This window comes from Oncorhynchus clarkii, chromosome 9 (genome assembly GCF_045791955.1).
Source record: "Oncorhynchus clarkii lewisi isolate Uvic-CL-2024 chromosome 9, UVic_Ocla_1.0, whole genome shotgun sequence".
In the NCBI taxonomy this organism is placed as follows: Eukaryota; Metazoa; Chordata; class Actinopteri; order Salmoniformes; family Salmonidae; genus Oncorhynchus; species Oncorhynchus clarkii.
The window spans coordinates 48,868,286-48,889,629 of record NC_092155.1 but is presented as its reverse complement, the minus strand read 5'-3'; the positions used below and the strand labels follow the sequence as shown (position 1 = coordinate 48,889,629).

Here is a 21,344-nt window from a genome sequence, read left to right as displayed (position 1 = left end):
CTTTACTCTCTCTGTCTCTGTCCCTCTTTACTTCTCTCTGTCTCTGTCCCTCTTTACTTCTCTCTGTCTCTCTCCCTCTTTACTTCTCTCTGTCTCCCTCTCCCTCTTTACTTCTCTCTGTCCCTCTTTACTTCTCTCTGTCTCTCTTTACTTCTCTCTGTCTCTTTACTTCTCTCTGTCTCTGTCCCTCTTTACTTCTCTCTGTCTCTGTCCCTCTTTACTTCTCTCTGTCTCTGTCCCTCTTTACTTCTCTCTGTCTCTGTCCCTCTTTACTTCTCTCTGTCTCTGTCCCTCTTTACTTCTCTCTGTCTCTGTCCCTCTTCACTTCTCTCTGTCCCTCTTTACTTCTCTCTGTCTCTGTCCCTCTTTACTTCTCTCTGTCTCTGTCCCTCTTTACTTCTCTCTGTCCCTCTTTACTTCTCTCTCTCTCTGTCCCTCTTTACTTCTCTCTGTCCCTCTTTACTTCTCTCTCTCTCTGTCCCTCTTTACTTCTCTCTGTCCCTCTTTACTTCTCTCTGTCCCTCTTTACTTCTCTCTGTCTCTGTCCCTCTTTACTTCTCTCTGTCCCTCTTTACTTCTCTCTGTCTTTGTCCCTCTTTACTTCTCTCTGTCCCTCTTTACTTCTCTCTGTCCCTCTTTACTTCTCTCTGTCTCCCTCTTTACTTCTCTCTGTTTCTCTAACCACAGGCCTGTTATGGAAGTTAGACACAGAGTGGGGAGTGAGCTGAATAGAATAACTGATACTACAACAGAACAGAGAGCAGTTAGTACTAGATTATAGTATTACAGAGGTACAGCACTAGAGTCAGAAGTAATGTCTGTTTGGGGGTGCATCTCAAATGCCACCCTATTCCCTATATAGTGCACTACTTTTGAGACCCTGGTCATATAGGGAATAGGGTGCCATTTAGGACCCAGTCTGGGTCTCCTCTGATACTGTCGCAATCCCACCACAGCCAGAGTCACTGTTGAAATAGTTGATATAGAAACAAAAGTTCACACCATGACATGATAGCTACGGTGCATTCGATAAGTATTCAGACCCCTTTACTTTTTCCACATTTTGTTATGTTACAGCCTTATTCTAAAATGGATTAAATAGTTTTTTCCCCCTCATCAATCTACACACAATATTCCATAATAACAAAGAAAAACTGTTGTTTTTAAATTGAGCAAATTTATGAAAACTAAATCAAATGAAATATCACATTCACATAAGTGCTCAGACCCTTTACTCAGTACTTTGTTGAAGCATCTTTGGCAGCGATTACAGCCTTGCGTCTTCTTGGGTATAACACTACAAGCTTGGCATATCTGTATTTGGAGAGTTTCTCCCATTCTTCTCTGCAGATCCCCTCAAGCTCTGTCAGGTTGGATGGGGAGTGTTGCTACACAGCTATTTTCAGGTCTCTCCACAGAAGTTAGATCGGGTTCAATTCCGAGCTCTGGCTGGGCCACTCAAGGACATTCTGAGACTTGTCCCGGTCATTGTCCTGTTGGAAGGTAAACCTTCTCCCCAGTCTGAGGTCCTGAGCACTCTGGAGCAGGTTTTCATTAAGAATCTCTCTGTACTTTGCTCTGTTCATCTTTCCCTCGATCCTGACTAGTCTCCCAGTCCCTGCCGCTGAAAACATCCCCACAGTATGATGCTGCCACCACCATGCATCACCTTAGAGATGGTGCCAGGTTTCCTCCAGACGTGACTCTTGGCATTCCGACCAGAGAATCTTGTTTCTCATGGTCTGAGAGTCTTTTAGGTGCCATTTGGCAAACTCCAAGCGGGCTGTCATGTGCCTTTTACTGAGGAGTGGCTTCCATCTGGCCACTCTACCATAAAGGCCTGATTGGTGGAGTGCTACAGAGATGTTTGTCCTACTGGAAGGTTCTCCCATCTCCACAGAGGAAGTCTGGAGCTCTGTCAGAGTGACCATCAGGTTCTTGGTCACTACACAATCCTGTCTCGGAGCTCTACGGACATTTCCTTCGACCTCATGGCTTGGTTTTTGCTCTGACATGCACTGTCAACTGTGGGATCTTATATAGACAGGTGTGTGCCTTTCCAAATCATGTCCAATCAATTGAATTTACCACAGGTGGACTCCAATCAAGTTGTCGAAACATCTCAAGGACGATCAATGGAAATAGGATGCACCTGAGCTCAATTTTGAGACTTAAAAAATTGAGTCTGAGTACTTATGTAAATAAGTTATTTATGTTTTTTTTTTTTTTTTTTAGATTTGCAAAAATGTCTTAAACCAGTTTTCACTCTGTCATTATGGGTATTGTGTGTAGACTGGTGAGGAAAATATTGAATGTAATACATTTTTGAAGAAGGCTGTAACGTAACATAATGTGTAAAAAGTCAAAGGGTCTGTATACTTTTCGAATGCACTGTATAACATTTGAAACGATTTATACCATCATGACAAGAATGGTAGTATTAAAACTTTTCAAAACTCACCATATTCATCTACACTCACCAAAACTGATCAAACCAATAAGGTGTGTTCATTCTCTGTCCTATTACCTCCATGTGTCCCAGTGTTTGCGTTTGTGTGCGTGTGTGTTTATGTGTTTGTGTGTGTACTTGTTTGTGGAAGTATGTGTGTGTGTGTGTTCGTGTGTGTGTATGAGCACACATCCCCATGTGTGTGTGTGTGTGTGTGTATAAGCACACATCCCCATGTGTGTGTGTGTGTGTGTGTGTGTGTGTGTGTGTGTGTATGTGTGTATTAGCACACATCCCCATGTGTGTGTGTGTGTGTGTGTGTGTGAACATGCACTACTGTGTATGTGAGTGTGTCTCTCTCTAATTTCACCGGCAGACAGAATGTGAGCCAGTGGCTGATGGGATTGGACTTGTTTACAGACACAGATCGAGCCGCTTAGCCACCCTGTTAAATCTCCCTATAATGCTCAAACTGACAGATTTTAGGCCCAGGCCCCCTCCGGCGCAGGCCACACCGCGCTCAAATCTCCCTCCCTCCCCCCTCATATCCCCACTACCCATCCCTTTGTGTCTTTCTCCATTAAGATTACCATTCACGAGCTGATTTCCCCATTAAGCTTAGCAGCCGATTAGACAGGTCTTTTTGGGAAATTCGTCCCAAACTGGGGTCTAAAAACACTGGGTGTCTGGGACTATAACACCCCGTGTCCCACGCAAATGAGGAAGGATAGGCAGACACCCCTCCATGCCCTCGTCCCTCCACACCTCCACCCCTCATCCCTTTGTATTAGCAAACTGTATGGGCAATTAAGCTACTAGAGGGATGAGCTCAGAGAGTGTAGAGGACGAGGTGTTGGATTTGTGGGATGATTATGCTACATGTATGACCCTCTGACTAATGGGATGAAGAGGAACAGACCGTCCACAGGGGATAAGGATCTGCTCTCTGAATACTGTACTACTTGACCATGGTAAGGGTACTTTATGGGTTAAATCTGAGGGTTGGTCAACTTTGTTGGTAACTCTTGATAAGTTTGTATTGGCTGTTTTAAAGGAAACCAAACCATGGGTTACAGTTTCTCCTGACCCATAGACTACTTTCAGAGTGAGGAACCATCTAACCTCAAGTTGTAGAATCCTGAACTTCCCTTTTAAGACGACCTTTATAAAGGACATTTGACACTAAGGTAAAGGGGATACCTAGTCAGTTGCACAACTTAATGCATTTAACCAAATTGTGTCTTCCGCATTTAACCCAACACCTCTGAATCAGAGAGGTGCGGGGGGCTGCCTTAGTTGACGTCCAAGGCACCCAGGGAGCAGTTGTTGTTGGAGGTTAACTGCCTTGCTCAAGAGCAGAACAGCAGATGTTGTTGGAGGTTAACTGCCTTGCTCAAGAGCAGAACAGCAGATGTTGTTGGAGGTTAACTGCCTTGCTCAAGAGCAGAACAGCAGATGTTTCACCTTGCCGGCTCAGAGATTCAGCCCAGCAACGTCTCGGTTACTTAATCAATAAGTTACCTGCCACCCTTTACAAATGTAACACCGTTTTTCCACTTCCTTTGTAATCTGTGACTCACCTCCAGCCTTGTGATCTTTCTTGTGACAAACTGTATAAACCGAAACTCAGCTGATCTAAGCCTATTATTAACCCACAAACCAGCAGGTCCCCACCTAACCAACATTTGCGACATAGTTTGGGATAAAAAAAAGATATAATTGCCAGTTTAAAAGGACAGTATGTCCTTGCACTACAACAAGGCCCTTCCAGACACCTGACTACTAAAACATTTGGGGACTTCCGACATGGCTAATCCCTATGATTAGTAGTGTATGTCTGCTGAATAGAAAACACACACACACACACACACACCCTAAACACACATATGCAAAAAGCATGATATGTAAGGACAAAAAAACAGAAAAGACGCAATACAACACCCAACAGCTAGAGTATCTAAATACCAAGTCACTCTATATAATAAATATTATACAAGTATCTATCTGAAAGCATACATATCCAACATTCAGTCTAACTCCGGACTAAAACAGCCTAATTTCAGACTAAAACAATCGGATTCGGAACAACTAAAACTAATGAAACAGTGTCTGGTGTTAGGGGTGTTTAACAGTGGGGCTGTAAGCTGTTAGAAGGCTCTTAGCTTAACACACACCATGGTTCCTTTATGCCCATGAAACTGGATTAACGGCAAACAAAGCTATTTATTTAGTGGTTATTTAAAACAGGGGGTTAAGGAAAAACCTGGAGTGCAATAGAAAAGGCAACAAAAATTACATTTAGTAATTGACTTGAGAGCCACCTTCAGGAATCAGTAATAAGCTTATAGTAAGTTCCCCAATCAAACAAATTACAGAAAATTAAGGGACTAATGCATAATAGTGATTAATTACTCATGCTAATAGGAGAATACGTAACCTCATTACAAATATAAGGAATACGGAGAGAGAAAAATAGACAAACACACATGTATCCTACCTGTGTGTCCTGTGTTGGTGCTGAGGTCGGTGGCGGGCTGGCTCTCGGGCATGCCGTGCTGTCTGGTATGGTGGAGGTTGGAGATGATCGTAGAGAGGTCACTGTCACGACTGAAACACAGACAGAGTCAGGGGGTTATTAACACATATTGCTTTACATGACACATTAAAACACAACAAGGCGCACACACACATAGTAACACAACATAGCAAAAAGCACAAAAAAAAAAAAAAAACTCCAACAGGGAAAGACACAATGTACCATAACATGGCACAACACAACAGCACACAGCTACAGCTACAGTTAATTAAATATGTCACATAACAACTCTAAACAGCTCCATTCTACCTCGTCACTCACAACACACTTGGAGAGTCTGATCTACGGCATACGAAAGACCACACAAATCCACCCATCACCACATACAGCTGTGTGCGCACACATATACACGCTCTCGCACACACACACACACAGCGCGCACGCACGCACGCACGCACGCACGCACGCACGCACGCACGCACGCACACACACACACACACACACACACACACACACACACACACACCTGTACTGACCAAGAACCTCTCATCTACCCACTGTATTTCTGTATACTGTAGCAATTGGAATTGAAACAGACTTCATGAGTGGCTAATCAACCTGTGTGTCTATTCTTTTTCCACATTTTGTTACATTACAGCTTATTTCTAAAATGGATTTTAAAAAACTGGGAGACCAGTCAGTATCGAGGGAAAGATGAACGGCGCAAAGCACAGAGAGATCCTTGATGAAAACCTGCTCCATAGCGCTCAGGACCTCAGACTGGGGCGGAGGTTAACCTTCCAACAGGACAACAACCCTAAGCACACAGCCAAGACAGCGCAGTAGTGGCTTTGGGAAAAGTCTCTGAATGTCCTTGAGTGGCCTAGCCAGAGCCCAGACTTGAACCCGATCAAACATCTAAAAGGTCTGAGTAAAGGGTCTGAATACATATGTAAATCTGATATTTCAGTTTAAATGTTTTTAGATTTTTGGCAACATTTCTAAAAACCATGTTTTTGCTTTGTCATTATGGTGTATTGTGTGGAGATTGATGAGGGGAAAAAATATGTAATACATAATACAAGCACTAACGTAACAAAATGTGGATAAAGTCAAGGGGTCTGAATACTTTCCGAATGCACTGTATGTATGACACCCCAATGACAGACTCCTAAGCACCAAGCACTTTTTGGTCTCATCCCTACTCATCTTGAACCTCACAGTAAGATACTTTATTCAACACATTCAGAACTCAACTAAGTCGCTTAAGAGCTTAAAATTTGATTAGTGTTCCCCCAAATTCACACGGGAGAAGAGACCAGTTTGTAGTCTCTGTCTAGATACACTACAGTGATTTTATTTATGTATGTACCTCATTGTTTAAAACATTCAAGTAAAGTAAACTGCAGAAGGCCAACTGGAATACTGAGCCTCAGTCAGTCTGATTCGCTAAAGGCCAGACAGTTCAAATAGTATTTTGTTTACTTCAAATACTTTAGCTGCATTCGACTGAGCTTGCCTGGTGCAATGGAACCAATAACACAGTCCCAAAAGTGCAAAACCTGCCCATCGGGCACTCCAGAACTCAGTGAAACTTATTAGGTTACAGGGACGATGCACATTTAGAAACATTTCGGTAAATGTGCCAGTTTTCTAATTTGAACTGAATTTTGCTGAAAGTATTTGAAAGGAAACTAACCGCCCTCTCTCTCCCACAGTGACATCACTGCCCTAGCCTCTTGTCGAGACCAAACCAGAGGAGGGTTTTAGTGGTTGGGGCTGCCAAATTCCCCACCAGCTCCCTCTAACCCAGCAGCAGCAGACATGGACATAAGTGTGTCATGGAGGTACTTCCACTCAATCTGATTAGCGCTCTGATCGCATTAAAAAAGCATAATGATGGAAGATAGGCGCTTAGCATTTGAGGGAATATCCCAGACAAATTTCTCTGTCGCTATATGACGATGGGCAAACATTTTGGTTCACTAAATGTTGAATTGGTTGTTCAAGAGTGACGTCCTCAAGTGTCTACTTTATTGTAGAAAATACAAAACACAGATAAATCAGATACAGATACATCTCATTCAATTAAATCGTGTTCCCCTGTTTCCTTACATCTGGAGCATCAAGTCCAACTGAATATGTCCAAATCAAGTTCAGTGAAGATTCTAGTTACAGTATAACTTTGTCTAACATGAAAACAGGAGACATTGAACATTATTGCTAACCAGGAAGAGACAGCGGAGGGTGTCATGGTAACGAGGCAGAGTGGCTGGGGATGGTTCTGATTGGTCAGCACTCCGAGGAGGCCACATGGTTTGCGGCGGCTGGATTCGGCCTTTTTACAGCACAATGATTATAGGCTCCGGCTCGGTAATGCCAGCCTGTCGTGCTCCGAGCTGTTATCCAAATTGTACAGAACAGATGCGGGGGAATTTATTTTGTCTGATTCTGACCACGTTGGGTTACCAGTCGCTTCTCCGTTAACGGGAGTCACTGAGTCAAACTCAAAACAAAACCAAATGCAGATATAACATCCTGTCTGGTTGCTAAGCAAGCGAGGATGCTTTTGTTGTGCCGGGACGTCACACTTTCGGTGAAACTAGTCCGACTAAGCCCTAGACCTAAATCAAAATACTTACAAGTTGTAAAGAATATAACATTTTATTTTTTGATGTTTTTATTCCACTCAATTCAGAGGTCTACTTTCATAAGGTTCATAGTCAGACTGCTGGCCAACTCAGATTAGCCATGCAACTCAGGTCCGCACTCATCCAAAATTGAGATCCCGTAACCGCTAGCAACTAAAGCCCCACCTGCTCCCTATCACTCAAAGTGATCGTGATAATGTCACACTGAACTTCTCACTGAGGCTACGGGGTTATTATCCCGTGGCAAAGTAGTGGCGCTAAGCCGTGACAAGCAAGGGCATCGTTAGCACTAGTAATTAGCACACTTTTCCTGCTCTGTCCATTGTGGTTAGCTAAAGAGGGACAGCCCCTCCCCCTGCCCACACGAGTGGCCAGGTCAAGGTCATAATCTGTGCCTAGGGCTATAAGGGATGAACATGGGGAGATGTGGCTGTGAGGGGGGCTGGGCGAGGGGGGGGTTAAGACCTAGCCTCCTGACTCAGCTCTCCCTCATGAATTTGGGGGGGAGGGGGGGGGGTGCAGCTAAGAAGGACATGAGCTGCGGTATTATCACCCAGGCCGCAAATTGGAGACAATCATCTCATCCTCGGCTCATCCTTAAACTGCTCAATACCCCCCTAATCATCTTCAGTTGGTCCAGCCCACAGGACAGACAGACTGACAGACCAACAGACAGACAGACAGCATGACCCAGATGCTACTACTGTAATAGCCAGGCCCTAATGCAAGGTAACTTTGACATGGATTACTATGGACACTACATGTATTCATAAGCAGCATAGAAAGGAGGTTATTTTCATTGCTTCCTGTTTGAGAATCAGAGAGAATCAGAAACTGGATCCATTTAATCCAATGAGCTTCGAAATCTACTCATCAAAGATGAATACTTTTAGAGAACTTTTAGAGAATATTGTTGTGAGTTTAAACCAGCTAGGTTTCCATCAGATTTTCATTTGGATATTCCCAAATCTGCATAAAAACAATATGAGCATTTTCCCACCAGAGATGTGTTTCCATCAAATTAACTTCTTGCGGATAAAAGGATGTGCATGATGATGTATTGCACATAAAAATACATTTTGCGGTTAAATTCAAATATACTGAATAAAAAAAGTTTCCATTGCATTTTCAACTTTTTTGTTGTTGCTTCATATAGCGAGTGTGCCCACTCTGGTAGTGGCATGTGCGTTCTAGCCAACAGCACTATCTGCGCGCAGTTGGCTAGAGCGCACCAAAAGTCTACATGATGAGATTATTATTATGGACAAAAGGGCAAGATTATTTTTATTTGTCAACTGGCAGCCGAGCATCAATTATCACGTCACCAGAATAAGACCCCCGATATTTATTGGAAAGGAGCATCAAGCTCATCACCTTACACTTTTACCATCCTGTGAAGTTCATCATCATTTATTTAATCTGTTGCCTAATAAACTGCATGCTTTCTCGATGAGTCGTAGTGGGAGGACCACACAATGCCATCGTGTGTCTCCAAGTTTACTTCAGTATGATGGTTATTATATCAATATTTGTGCATAAAAAAATTCCACAGACATTTTCTTGTGTAACGGATGTGAAATGGCTAGCTAGTTAGCGGTGGTGTGACCTAACAGCGTTTCAATCGGTGACGTCACTCGCTCTGAGACCTTAAAGTAGTTGTTCCCCGTGGTTTTTGTGGTGCGATGGGTAACGATGTTTCGTGGGTGTCAGTTGTTGATGTGTGCAGAGGGTCCCTGGTTCAGGGCGAGGAAAGGGATGGAAGCTATACTGTTACACTTGCATAATTAATTTTACCAACACAAAATATGTGTTGTGCTTGTCTAGCATATTTAGTTTAGTCAACATTTGGAAAGTTTACTTAAAAATGTTCTGTTTCCATCAGGCCTGTCATGACATTTTTTATCCGATGTAATTCAATTGAATAAAAAGGTTGGATGGAAACCTAGTACGTATAATGCTCTCTAACATCCTTTATAATGACTTATAACATATTATAACACTGACCATAAGTATTAATAATAACTCATAAACTGTTATAAAACTCATGAACTACAGCAGGACCCAAACAGAAAATGGCTCCCATAGAAAAGGCTCAATGGGAAAGCTACTGGAACTTCCTCCAAAGGGAGATGGCAGCTGCTGCTCTGACATTACTACAGGAGACACTACTGACACTCTCCAAATGCCATGAAAAGCATCTTCTCCTGGCATGGGACCAGAATAGCGGAGGGTGACCCCCACGGTGCCACGCTGTGACATTGTCAAAGAGGAGCTGAGGTGACAAAGCTGGAGGGCATAGTGTGAGCTGGCACTGGCTGGCATGGGTTGGCAGTCTGGGCACCCCGATGCCATGTCTGACACCACGACTGAGACTGCATTGACAGACAGGGGTATTGGGGGGGTGGGGGTGGGGGTGGAAGGGGAACGCGCACAGCTGCCATGGTGGGGCAGAGGAGTTGTCACGCAGGTGTAGAGAGAGGCAGCTTGCATTCAAAATAGCACCCTATTCCCTATATACTGCAGAGCACTACTAGAGCACTTTAGTCAAATGTAGTGCACTCTATAGGGAATAGGGTGACATTTGGGACACACCCGGAGAGAAGACAGACTGCTTGGAACAGCTGGTGCCTGCAGGTATGCTGCTACTGCAGCGCCCTCCCTCCTCCTCCAACCTCAAGACAACAAACAGACCACACAGCCAGCTCCAACCTGCAACTGCAGGTGATCCACAGCCCTGACTCACTCTTAAATATTACCATGTGATATAGGCTCATGCCAATACAAAGGGAGACCGCTTTAAAAACCACTGCTGAATTATCCTCATTCTCCGAATGTAAATAAGATGTTTTCTTGAGAGAGAAAAAAGCGAAACTTAGGCTTAATGCAGAAACATGGATTTCGACAAAGAGTATGTTTTGTTTTCAGACAAAGACTTGTGTTTGTATAGCGCTCACATTTGGATGGAAAGACAGCCTGCAACTGTGGCATGGCAAAGAGAGGGAGTCATAAATAAACCCAGAAATAGATACATAAATAAATAACAACAGGCCAGGATATCTCTTGGGCTTTCCCTGTTGTTCCTTACAGAAGCTGATGTGGGGTCGATAAGGCTGCAGAGAGAGAGGAAAGTACAATGAAATAAAATAGTCTGCCAATGTGGAGGCTTGGTGTGGTTTTCTACCTAGGTTAAACTGAGCCAGAAAATGGTGTCTGAATCTAATCTCAATGTTTATTGAAGTAGATGTATGTTGAATCATTGATCAAAACAAATATTCTCCCAAGGGTCCTATGTGATATCAGATGTTGTTTCGATTATGATCTATTATCTAATATTAACTATAGACCGAGTTGTCGCTTTGTGCAGAGGCGATATTACGTTTTACAAAGTAAATGTATGAGTCCAATGACCATGATAATTTGGGATTCAATTAAACAATTCTTCAAAACAGGGACATAGATTCAAAACAGAACAAGATTCTTTAGGACTTAAACCCCCCAAAAAAGCACAAGAGTAGGTTTCCTATAGTACATAATCAAACAGCGTTTTTGAACAGCCCCCTGTTTAAGGTACTACCCTCTATATGATTAAATGGAGAGACAGGGAAAACTCTGTTCTTGCTACAAACACCTCCTAATCTGTCAATGGATTGTTGGAACCCTGTTGCCATGGAGAAGCGGTGTGACAGGAGCAAATAAGTCTTCAGCCTTTCTTCAGGAAGCTTGAAAAAAACTTTATGTTCACTAATTAGTGCTTTCGGTGAAAGCCCTTTTCAGGAATTCTTCTGTCGCCTTGCTGGCTTTAACCTTAGACACAATTCACCAAGAACACCATAAGAGGAAAACTTCAAAGGAGTAAGAAAAAGGTTAACCCCAAGCAGTTGTTAGCTGTACGTATGTCATACGCGATTCAATGTCAGCATGAACAATACAGTACTATTACAATATTCATAGCTTTTGTTTTAGGAGCAAATTGCTGTCTATAAGGAGAGGAGCAGACACAGGCCAACCTCTATTCATGGACTAAAAAATGAAACTTAAGAAAACTGTCTGGACAATTCTAAGACAATGTTACAACTGAGTATAGGGCTCATACCTATGTCTACCAATTCCCCCACTACACAACTGTAAACACACATCTTTCATTCTTACCTACTGGTTTTATGGAATGCTACCTCCAACAAACTTTATCTTTGCGGATCTGAGGTTTATCCCTCAGCGAGCATTATTGTTGCATCTACATAAATCAACCCACAACAATTACATTTTCTCTTTCTACAATACTAAAAAATGACATAAGACAAAATTCTAATTTACGCAGTGAATAAATTCCACTTCAGTACATACCAGCCTTGTCAGGTATCGTTATGCTAGTAGAGGTTCAACCTCTAGCACCTTGCACATGAAAAATTAGCTCTGCTATCCAGAGAGGGCCTGGACACCTTGCAGGAACTAGTTCCACCTACACAGAGTCACAGCGCAATGTTGTGGTGGCTATGTTAGCATCCGGCAGTTCGCGGAAGGCTATGCCTGGTGGAAATGGGTATGGCAGCTTTGTACAGTTACCTCTCTCTCTTTGTCCCCCTGCGGAAGGGCCTGCCACCACCACCCTCATGACAGCCTCCCTCCTCCCATTTCCTCCCATGTAATCTCCTTAGACATTTATACTACACAAATAATACTGCTCTTTTCCCTTCAATAAGAAATGGGGGAAACATTTTTGCTTTTGAAATAGGAATACCTGTATCGTTGTGTATATGAAATAGAAAAACATTATATAAACGCACGACTTAGTGAGATTTCCAGGGCTATAGACGTATGTGTTGTGTGGCTTTTTTCTCCAGAGGGTGCCACCTAAAAGCCCAACGTCAGCAGGTGGAATTTAGTTAACCCTCTCCCTCAGCATTTTGGAGTCAAAACCTTGTTATCTACACGACGTCCAACTCAAACAATACTCAGGTAGGCTTTGTTTTCCCTTGGGTATAAGACAACTAAGCTACCACCGTCAAATATTTAGTGACGAATTTGATTACCGATTGCCTCAATACACTTGCAAGCCACTCCATGCAAGAACAAAAAAACGATTGAATATCTGACTAATCATCAAACACCTTTGTCTCGCTGTATTGGAAGCTTCTGTTTCTATGGTATTTGTTTTCTGATCAGGATCGAGTCTCCTCCCTATTCCCTGGTTGTGTCTTTGCAGTTTGAGTTAAGGGAGAGAGGGACTACCCCACGCATCCAAGACATTTAACCTTTGTTCCAGATGCGCCGGGTTGGACCATTAATCATTGAGTGGGTTCCCCCGGTTCTCTGTCCTGGTTCAATCAAGCCTCAGAGGGTTTTCCCGGGTTCTTAAGTGGCTTGGGCACTCTTTGCTTACTCAGCAGGAACGGTGCGCAGTTCTCCGCACTGTTCTGGTGGGCCTACTGAACTAATCACCTGTAAAGCCGATGGCCATTAACATTAATCCGGTTAAAAGATATAGAGCTCTCTAATGAACTTGACAAGTCCTCTTCAAGGATGACAACACCTCCGAAGACCTTTCTGACAACTAGGAAATCCTGTTACTACGTAGCCACAGTACCATAGCCTGATCCAAGAGCCTATTCCTCTGTGTTATAGCACGTCCACGCGGTAACATCCAAACCATTTAAAAAGTGCTAGGTCAATATCTGATTGTTTCAAATATTTTTGTAATTTTGAAAGGAAAATATGAATGAACGTTAAATGGTCTATAGGTCGAAGGTATTTCACTTTAATATTCTTTTAACCTTGACGATGCAACTTGGCAAGGGAGTTGAGGTCACAAAAACAGCAAACTCCTGATGAAACCCTAAATTGATGTACAAGTGGCTCATACCGCAATGTTTTTCAATTTAATCGGGTATTTTTCTGCATCAAGATGAGAATAACATAGAATAATTATCACAACGGAATATGTTGCAGGATGTACCCAAGTGCAATGTGACACAATGTTAGCGAGAATCCTGATGATGTGTGAGGTAGAGAATACATGAGGTAGAGAATAGACACACTCACACGTATGGACAGCATCCTGTATTTTTCACCATCCATTGACCAAATCCAATTTGTTAAGACCCCTTCTACGACTCACTTACTGGGTCTGTGGTCAATAGAAATCAGATTTCCTTGATTAGACATCCCATTATCCATTTCGCTCAGACCCATTGCATTTGGAATAAAGTAGGGCCGAGAAGGATGCCCGGGACAGATCGGAGCTGTGGCTCCAGTGAGTCCGCCGCCTTTTAAAGGGTAAAAGCCTGACATATTAGTCATAAGTGTTCTTTAAATTCATTATCATCTTAACACGCGAGCGGCGCATGTGTCAGTGGGGGAAATAAGCCTCTTTAATGAGGTTAGTGGATCCATTTAAAGCTTTACAGTTGCTGTGCTGTCCTCCATGTCACACACCAGTCTCGAGAAGGCAGCAACAGCAACATCCTCTCCTTCAATGAGATTGCACAAGTCGCTTCTCATGCAGTGAGCGTTAAAATGAGTTTCACTGAGGAAGTCAACGAGCAGATACTATTAACATTTCTGACAAGATTGGCTGACAACAAAAGATACAAATCACTTTGTGTTCCTCATATTTGCATGCACAAAAAAAAACAATTTACGTGGATAAAAGTTAAAAACAGGGTTTGGGGAGGTTTTTATTCCCAATTCCTTTGATTCTATTTGACTAGCATAGCACACACAAAAGTGGAGTATGTCACCTCACCTGTGGTGGTGAGATATGTGAGCCTTTTCAGGAAAATAGGCATATATTGCACGTCAATACTTCACAGGAAAGGCATTTGAACGTAATTCATTTTTTTCAAAATGTGTTTTTTAGAACCTTAATTCCAATTTGTATACCATCTGTAAACACAAATGAAATTGTTAAATTAAGAGCGTAGTTGGTTTAGCCACAGAAAAAGACAGGAAGCTTCCCGCTAGCCATTATTAGCTGAGATAATGGATGGGCTGGACATGCCGAGAGATGAGTTCTAATTGTCATGCCATGTAGCATGCTTCTGTCTATAACATGAGCTGCTCAGTATGTGTGGATAATCCTTTCTACCTCTGCTTTTTTTTTAAGATATCATGAAGAACTGCAAAAGTGTTGCTACTGTTCGTCACTTCTGGAGGATGATCGTGCCATGAGGGAGTCTAGAAAAGAGAACACACCGAAGGCTGTTGTATAAAACACCTGTCTCCGGATTACATCTTCAAACTAAGGGCAACCATGGCATTCGTGACAGAGAGAGAGAAGCGTTCATCCATGTATACGGACGGGTAAGAAAGTCTAGCTAACTTCATTTTCAGATATTATAAGTTTCTAATTATGTCAGAAAGTTATTTTCATTGCAAATGAAAGCATACTGTTAGCAAGCTAGCTAACATTAGTTCGCTGGCTCGCTAGCTAACATGCATGGTGGCTAGCTATGACAATCATTTTGAATTGTTAGTAGTATGGGTTGGGACTATTGCAGCATTCAAAACAACTGAATTTAGAACTGGGAACTCAGAAATCTCAGACTTCAGTGCGTTCAAGAAAACGACCTCCCATGGGGATAAATAGCTTTGAACGGTCTCCAACTCGGAATTCCAACTCGGGAAGTCAGACCTCTTTCTAGAGACATTTTTACAAAAGTGTGGTTACAAGTTTATCAACTTTCAAAGCATAATTACTTTCCCCTTGTTCCTGAACTGACGTGTATGACATACACTTTTCTAGCTCTGAGTCTACTTTTATCCAATGTAAAAAACACATGTTGCTACATAAGACCGGATCGAGCCGGTCGGTCACATATACTGTGTCTCTTTCTTCCTCGCTCTCCTCCTTAGGAACTCTTGGAGCATGACCTCTCTTCAGGCTATGACCTCTCTCTTCCTCTCTGATCAGGCCTAGAATAATGCCTTGCAATGCTTTGTAATTTAAGCTTTTGTATTGTAAAGGGAGGCAGGTAGCCTAGCAGTTAAGAGTGTTGGGCCAGTAACCGAAAGGTTGCTGGTTTGAATTCCCATTCCGACTAGGTGAAACATCTATGGATGTGCCCTTGGGCACTTCACCCTATTTGCTCTGCATAAGTAGATCTGCTAAATGACTGGAATGTATGTGAATCCATTCATTTTACAATGTTAATTAATTATTTGCTTTTGATATAGACGATTCTTAGTTCTTGCTTGTCCTTTTCTATTACTGTAGCTCAGCTATAGTCTCTTGCATATTGCTAAATCATTTTTATGGAGTCAGATAATGAATTTAATGTACTTCATTAACTGTATAGTCTTATTATGGGTTGCAGGTGAAGTGTATATAATATGTGTATGTATAAAATATTACCCCACTACACGCTCATTTGGTTCATCTTAATGGGGTGACTTCCCCAAAAACATGACTGTGTGTGTGTGTGCGTGTGTGTGTGTGTGTGTGTGTGTGTGTGTGTGTGTGTGTGCGTGTGCGTGCGTGCGTGCGTGCGCTTGTTCGGATGAGCGAGTGGGTGTGCAAGTGTGTGCATTTGAGTGAGGGGCCTACAGTGAGTGTGCGATGACAACCCAAATCTAATTGAACCGCCAAACACCATCCTCCATTACCCAATATTAGGCTCATAACTACTCCCTCACTCACATCTAAGGAACATTTCAGCTTTGAAAAGTTCCTTGTTGGTCTTTGATCCACGTTCACAACAACATATTAACTGTCACTTTGCGATTGAAACAGTTGCATCCAAAAATATACAATTGTTGTTCCATTCCCAGCTCTTCAAATCTTATTTCACCTAATGCAAACACATCAAGATTTCCTTGTATACAGTAAACAGTCATTTGTAAAACAAGGTATCCGATGTCAATTTCATTACACAAATATTGTAGCCAGATGCCTATAACCATCAACATTATCCAACTGACACCTGGCACCAATACTAAACAATACTAAAAACAACAATGCTACTACTAATCAATACCGCCTATATTATGAAATTAAACATAAAATAAAGAATTTAAAAAAAGAATAGCTGTGACTTTTATTTCCCTATTATGTCTGAGATTATTGAGATTATTCCAAATGCTGAGAAACTAGTGCAACAGCACAACTGGCGTACTGTAACAGACTGGATTATCTGCTCATTTTCTACCCGGTCATGGCATGAGTTGAAAAGAGAGTCATGTACAGCTTTGAAAACAGGAAAAAATCCCCACTGAGGTGAAACTACCCATAACGTCTGTTTGAGATGACTTTCTGACTATTATCTGAAGCTCCTGTGGTACTGATGTCTGAAACACAGTTTATGGCAAAGGTATTCAGTCTTTGAGATTTTCAGGACAAGAAGTGTTAGAAGAGACAGCTTGATATAAGTATATTTCTCATACTGTATTTGGACAATACTGACAACAGCAGTAGCAACAAAGCAACATCATGCTCTCATAAGCGTCAGCTAATGCATCAGAGCTCGTTCCTGCCTCAATGCTGTATTTTCCTTTCTTCAAGCCCTCCTTTACCCTAACCGTTGTCATATAAAAGACCGCACCATCTCCCTCCACCATCAGAAGGGGCTGGTTCTTTAGTTATTTCTGGGGTTTGGGCTTATCATGCGGCTATTTGTATGTACTGAGTGTACAGAACATTAGGTACACCTGTGGAACGCTTTCCACACCTTGAGCCCATGACCCGACGAATTGAGGCTGTTCTGAGGGCAAAAGGGGGTACAGCTCAAATTTAGGAGAACGTTTGTTATTTTATTGCACTCACTTTATCCTGTACTTTAGAGCATTATTAGTATTATAAAGGGTTATTACGCATATTCAACTCGATGAAGACCAAAATACTGCACAGCGGTGGGAAGTGTTTCAGTGACTCAAACAGGAAGATAAGCAAGAAAACAATTACATGTCGACACAACACTTCCTGTAAGCACCAAGCTTAAAGCAATGAATTGAGACAGGTTGGGAATGGGTATGGACAGATCATAGGTGATTAGTTATTTGTATATCCCAATATCATTCAGACACAGGAGTTCTTCCAGACCTTACCTCTTTCTCATGATACTGTAATGCAGCTCATCCTCCTGCTTGATGTGGGCATGGTCTCCGCTGGCGCGGTCGCTACCCTCGCTGTCGTCACTGCTAAAGACGGAGGAGAGCTCCCTCTTGGGCACACGGTTGGGGGGCAGGGGGATGGTGCGCTTCTCTGCCAAACGCCCGCGGTTCTACGGGAAAAAGGTGCTCTTAGAGATGCGGTTTCCAGTTTGATGCTAACAGCATGCACGTGCTAACATGCTAACATTAAGCATGTGATAAACATGCTAACACTAACCACATGCTAGCATGCTAACACTAAGCACGTGCTTAATATGCTAACAATAAGCACGTGCTAACATGCTAGTAGCTAGCGTTCGAAGCACTCCTCCACTCTAAACACCTGACTTGGTGTGCAGCGGACACCATAATATTCCCCATCAGTCATACACAGAAATCAATGTTGCTGCTGTCACGGTCGCAATAGCATACATTTATACTAGGAGTGATCATTATGTGAGATTAATTCGTTCTACAATACATACCATTTTCTAAACAGTATCTAGCATTATTCAGAGGCAATACTAAGAATGCAGAAAGTACCACATGGGCTCAAGCTCCATAGCTGAACATAACAGCTTTATTGGTCATTTGTATGACCGGAATATTCCAATAACTTATTCCAAAATTATCATTGTTATTATTAAGTACAAATATGGAGGCTATTCATGAAACAAAACTACCAAAGAAAAATGAACACCTTAAAAAAGCCACCACGATTAGACTGATTAAAGTAAGATGATATCAAAGGATAAGAAAGTAATTTATTGCTATCTAATATGGGTGTCAATGAGTATTTACTTTTCAAGGGGGATGGGGGGGGGGATGGGGGGGGGGGCTATAAATGTACTATTTTAAAGGAAAACTCCACCCCAAAACTATCTTTTGGTATTTGAAATGGGAAACCTGACACATGTGATCAACGGTCCTCGCAATGTGCTTGAAAAAGCAAGCCATTACTGGTGCACAAGCCCACTGAAATGTGCTCAACTGACTAAAAGTAGGATAGACCACATACAGGAAACAAGGGAAAAACTACTCTCCAAAATCATATGCTTTTCCTGAAGAATAGGCTTCATGTTCTGGCTGAGACACCGCTGACACGTATATAGGCCTACTATATGATATTTCTTGTAACTATAGATGCGAGTAATGACACAGAATATGTTTCAACTTACATTATACCCCAATGCAGACATACTTATCAAATTTACCACAGAAACCATAATAGGGGGATTGCCTAAACAACCATTGTTTACCATAGCCAGAGTCCTAAGTGATAAGTGGGTCATGCAAAGGGAGAACAGGAAATGATTATGCTTGGTGTGGTCAGCGCTTTTGGGCCACAAAGCTCTAATGAGCGGAGCGAAAGGAAAGAAGGAGTGTGGCCCTGAGGGGTTCTGGGAGTGAAGCTGGGTGACCTTTAATGTGACCTGAAGAGGTCACTGCAGATTAACATGGCTCTATAGAGATAAATATGGGGGGGGGGGGAGAAAGAGAGAGGGCAGAATGGGAGGAAAGGGGGGAGAGAAACAGAATAGGAGGAAAGAAAGAGATAATTGAATTTGAGTGAAAGGAGAAAAGGCAATACAGATAAACACAGAGAGAGTGGACATAGCTTTGAAACACTCTAGCTCTCTCTATCCCCACCCTCTCTCTCCATCCCTCTGTCGCTCTTTTTTTCTCCCTCCCTCTCGCTCTCTCAGTTCCTACATCTCCACTCTACTCTCCCGGGCGCCTCCGAGCCCTCCAGCTATCCCTTCCACCACATGCAACCCCCCCCCTCTCCCTCCATCCCACAAGGGGCGAAGACATGAGTGGCAGGCTGGGGCAGAGGGGCGCCTCGCCAAGAGGCAAACAGGTGCAGCCCCTCTGGAGGCTCTCAAGTGGCAGACATTAAAACGAGTGAGGGGGGAAAAGGGAGGATAAAGATGAAAACATCCCTCAGGATGAGCAGGGCCACATAGTTCTGCAACAACAACAAAAAAATCTCTTTTTTCTGTCTTACCGAAAGAGTATTTTCCCTTTCTTCTTTCCACAGGCAGATCTGTGAAGAGCAGTACCTTTGTATGAGTTCTTCTCAACTGCGCGAGGACAGTGGAGGACTTTTCTTCTATTCCCGCTCGACTTCCTCTGACTTAGCTACTTGGACTAGAGGTATGGAGTATGCTCTCTCTCTCTGGATTTCTCTCACCATAAGACAGACACACACCTGTCATATACGCACACACGCATATACACACAACACCTGTCTTGTGAACTCACACACGCTCTCTCACACATACATACACACACACACCTGTTCATGGACACACATACCACACCTGTTCCTGCATGTAAAGAGGGGTTTTACTTAGCAGACATCGTGTGCTGGTCTACTGGAATATTCTGCCTAGGAAGAAGCACAGCGATTGTGGCTTCGTGTGTAGACAACCACCCACGTGGCCCTGACATACCGCCATGGAAACCCCCTATCCTTTCTTTAGCAGCACTGACGCATAACTGGGGGTGGGCTCCCACTGTTTCCGGCAACACTTCCGCATCGCGGAGGAGGGCCCTCTAAAACAAAACATGAAACAAAACACACCCCTGGCAGTCCACGTAGGAGTGTAAAAAAAAGACACAATCATAATAAACACACACAAAAACGCACACATCAACAGGAGAAGTGGTAGTGAATACACACATGTATAAACATATATGTAAACACACACACACACACAAACACACTGTAAAAAAAAAAAAGCTAATTGTTTCAAGTAATTATTATTAATATGTAACTGGTTCCACAGACTTTTTTGCTTACTCAACTTTTCAGTCAAAGTGTTACCTAAAAAAAGTGTTGGCCCAGTCAACTTAAAATTGTGTTTGCTCACGTTGTCTCATATGTCCATCCACCAGACATGGTGGCGTAGCAGGAAGATCGGAATGCCGTGAGTTCAACTCCCAGGTGAGAACATGTTGAGTAATAATTACTGTACAACTGAACATGCACAATGTAATCATGTGCGTCAAATACAGTATGTAAATTGAAAACATTGTATGTTAAAAGCACTGTGTGTAACTAGTTCCACTGACTTTTTTTTCGGTAAGATGCCCAGATAATAATTCCTAGTGAATAAACATATGAGACAAGTTGAGAAAAACACAAAAAAACAAGTTGAGAAAAATATTAAGTTGACTGAATTATTGCCTCGTTTTTTCAAGTTGGAGCTCATTTTGTGCCAACTAATTTGTTTTAGTTTGAGTATCACTTGGACCGAAAACTTTAGTAAACCAAAAAAAAAAAGGCTCTGGAATAATTAGTTGAAACAACTACATTTGTATTTATTTTAAGGACACGCACACACTCAAGGCGGCCGTACTGTGTGGTCAACCCTCTGTCGGCCATGGAAACAAGTATTTCATAAACAATACACTAAAAGCACCTCTATGAATATCCCCTCCTACACATTCTGTCTGACGGTCCAAGTCCTCCAGCCAAGAAATCTGTATTTCACATCACACATAAACAACACACACACACATTCGCGTGCACACCGACAGACAGACACACGCACCCACAAACACACAGGTTTAGACTTCAACAAAGTAGGAGTATCATATACAAGAACTGTGGCTGGAA

At 42.5% G+C, this 21,344-nt stretch overlaps 1 protein-coding gene across 5 annotated transcripts in view; it reads right to left on the bottom strand.

Annotated features, from left to right (window-relative positions):
- LOC139416467 (sterile alpha motif domain-containing protein 11-like) overlaps positions 1-21,344 on the bottom strand; it is a 91,829-nt gene that overhangs the window by 58,136 nt on the left and 12,349 nt on the right. For all 5 annotated transcript variants that reach the window (XM_071165091.1, XM_071165094.1, XM_071165093.1 and 2 more), the window contains exons 3-4: positions 17,675-17,850; positions 4,947-5,056 (exon numbers count right to left, since the gene is read on the bottom strand). In XM_071165091.1, the coding sequence (XP_071021192.1) occupies positions 4,947-5,056; positions 17,675-17,850 (286 nt within the window). The remainder of the gene's footprint in view (positions 1-4,946; positions 5,057-17,674; positions 17,851-21,344) is intronic.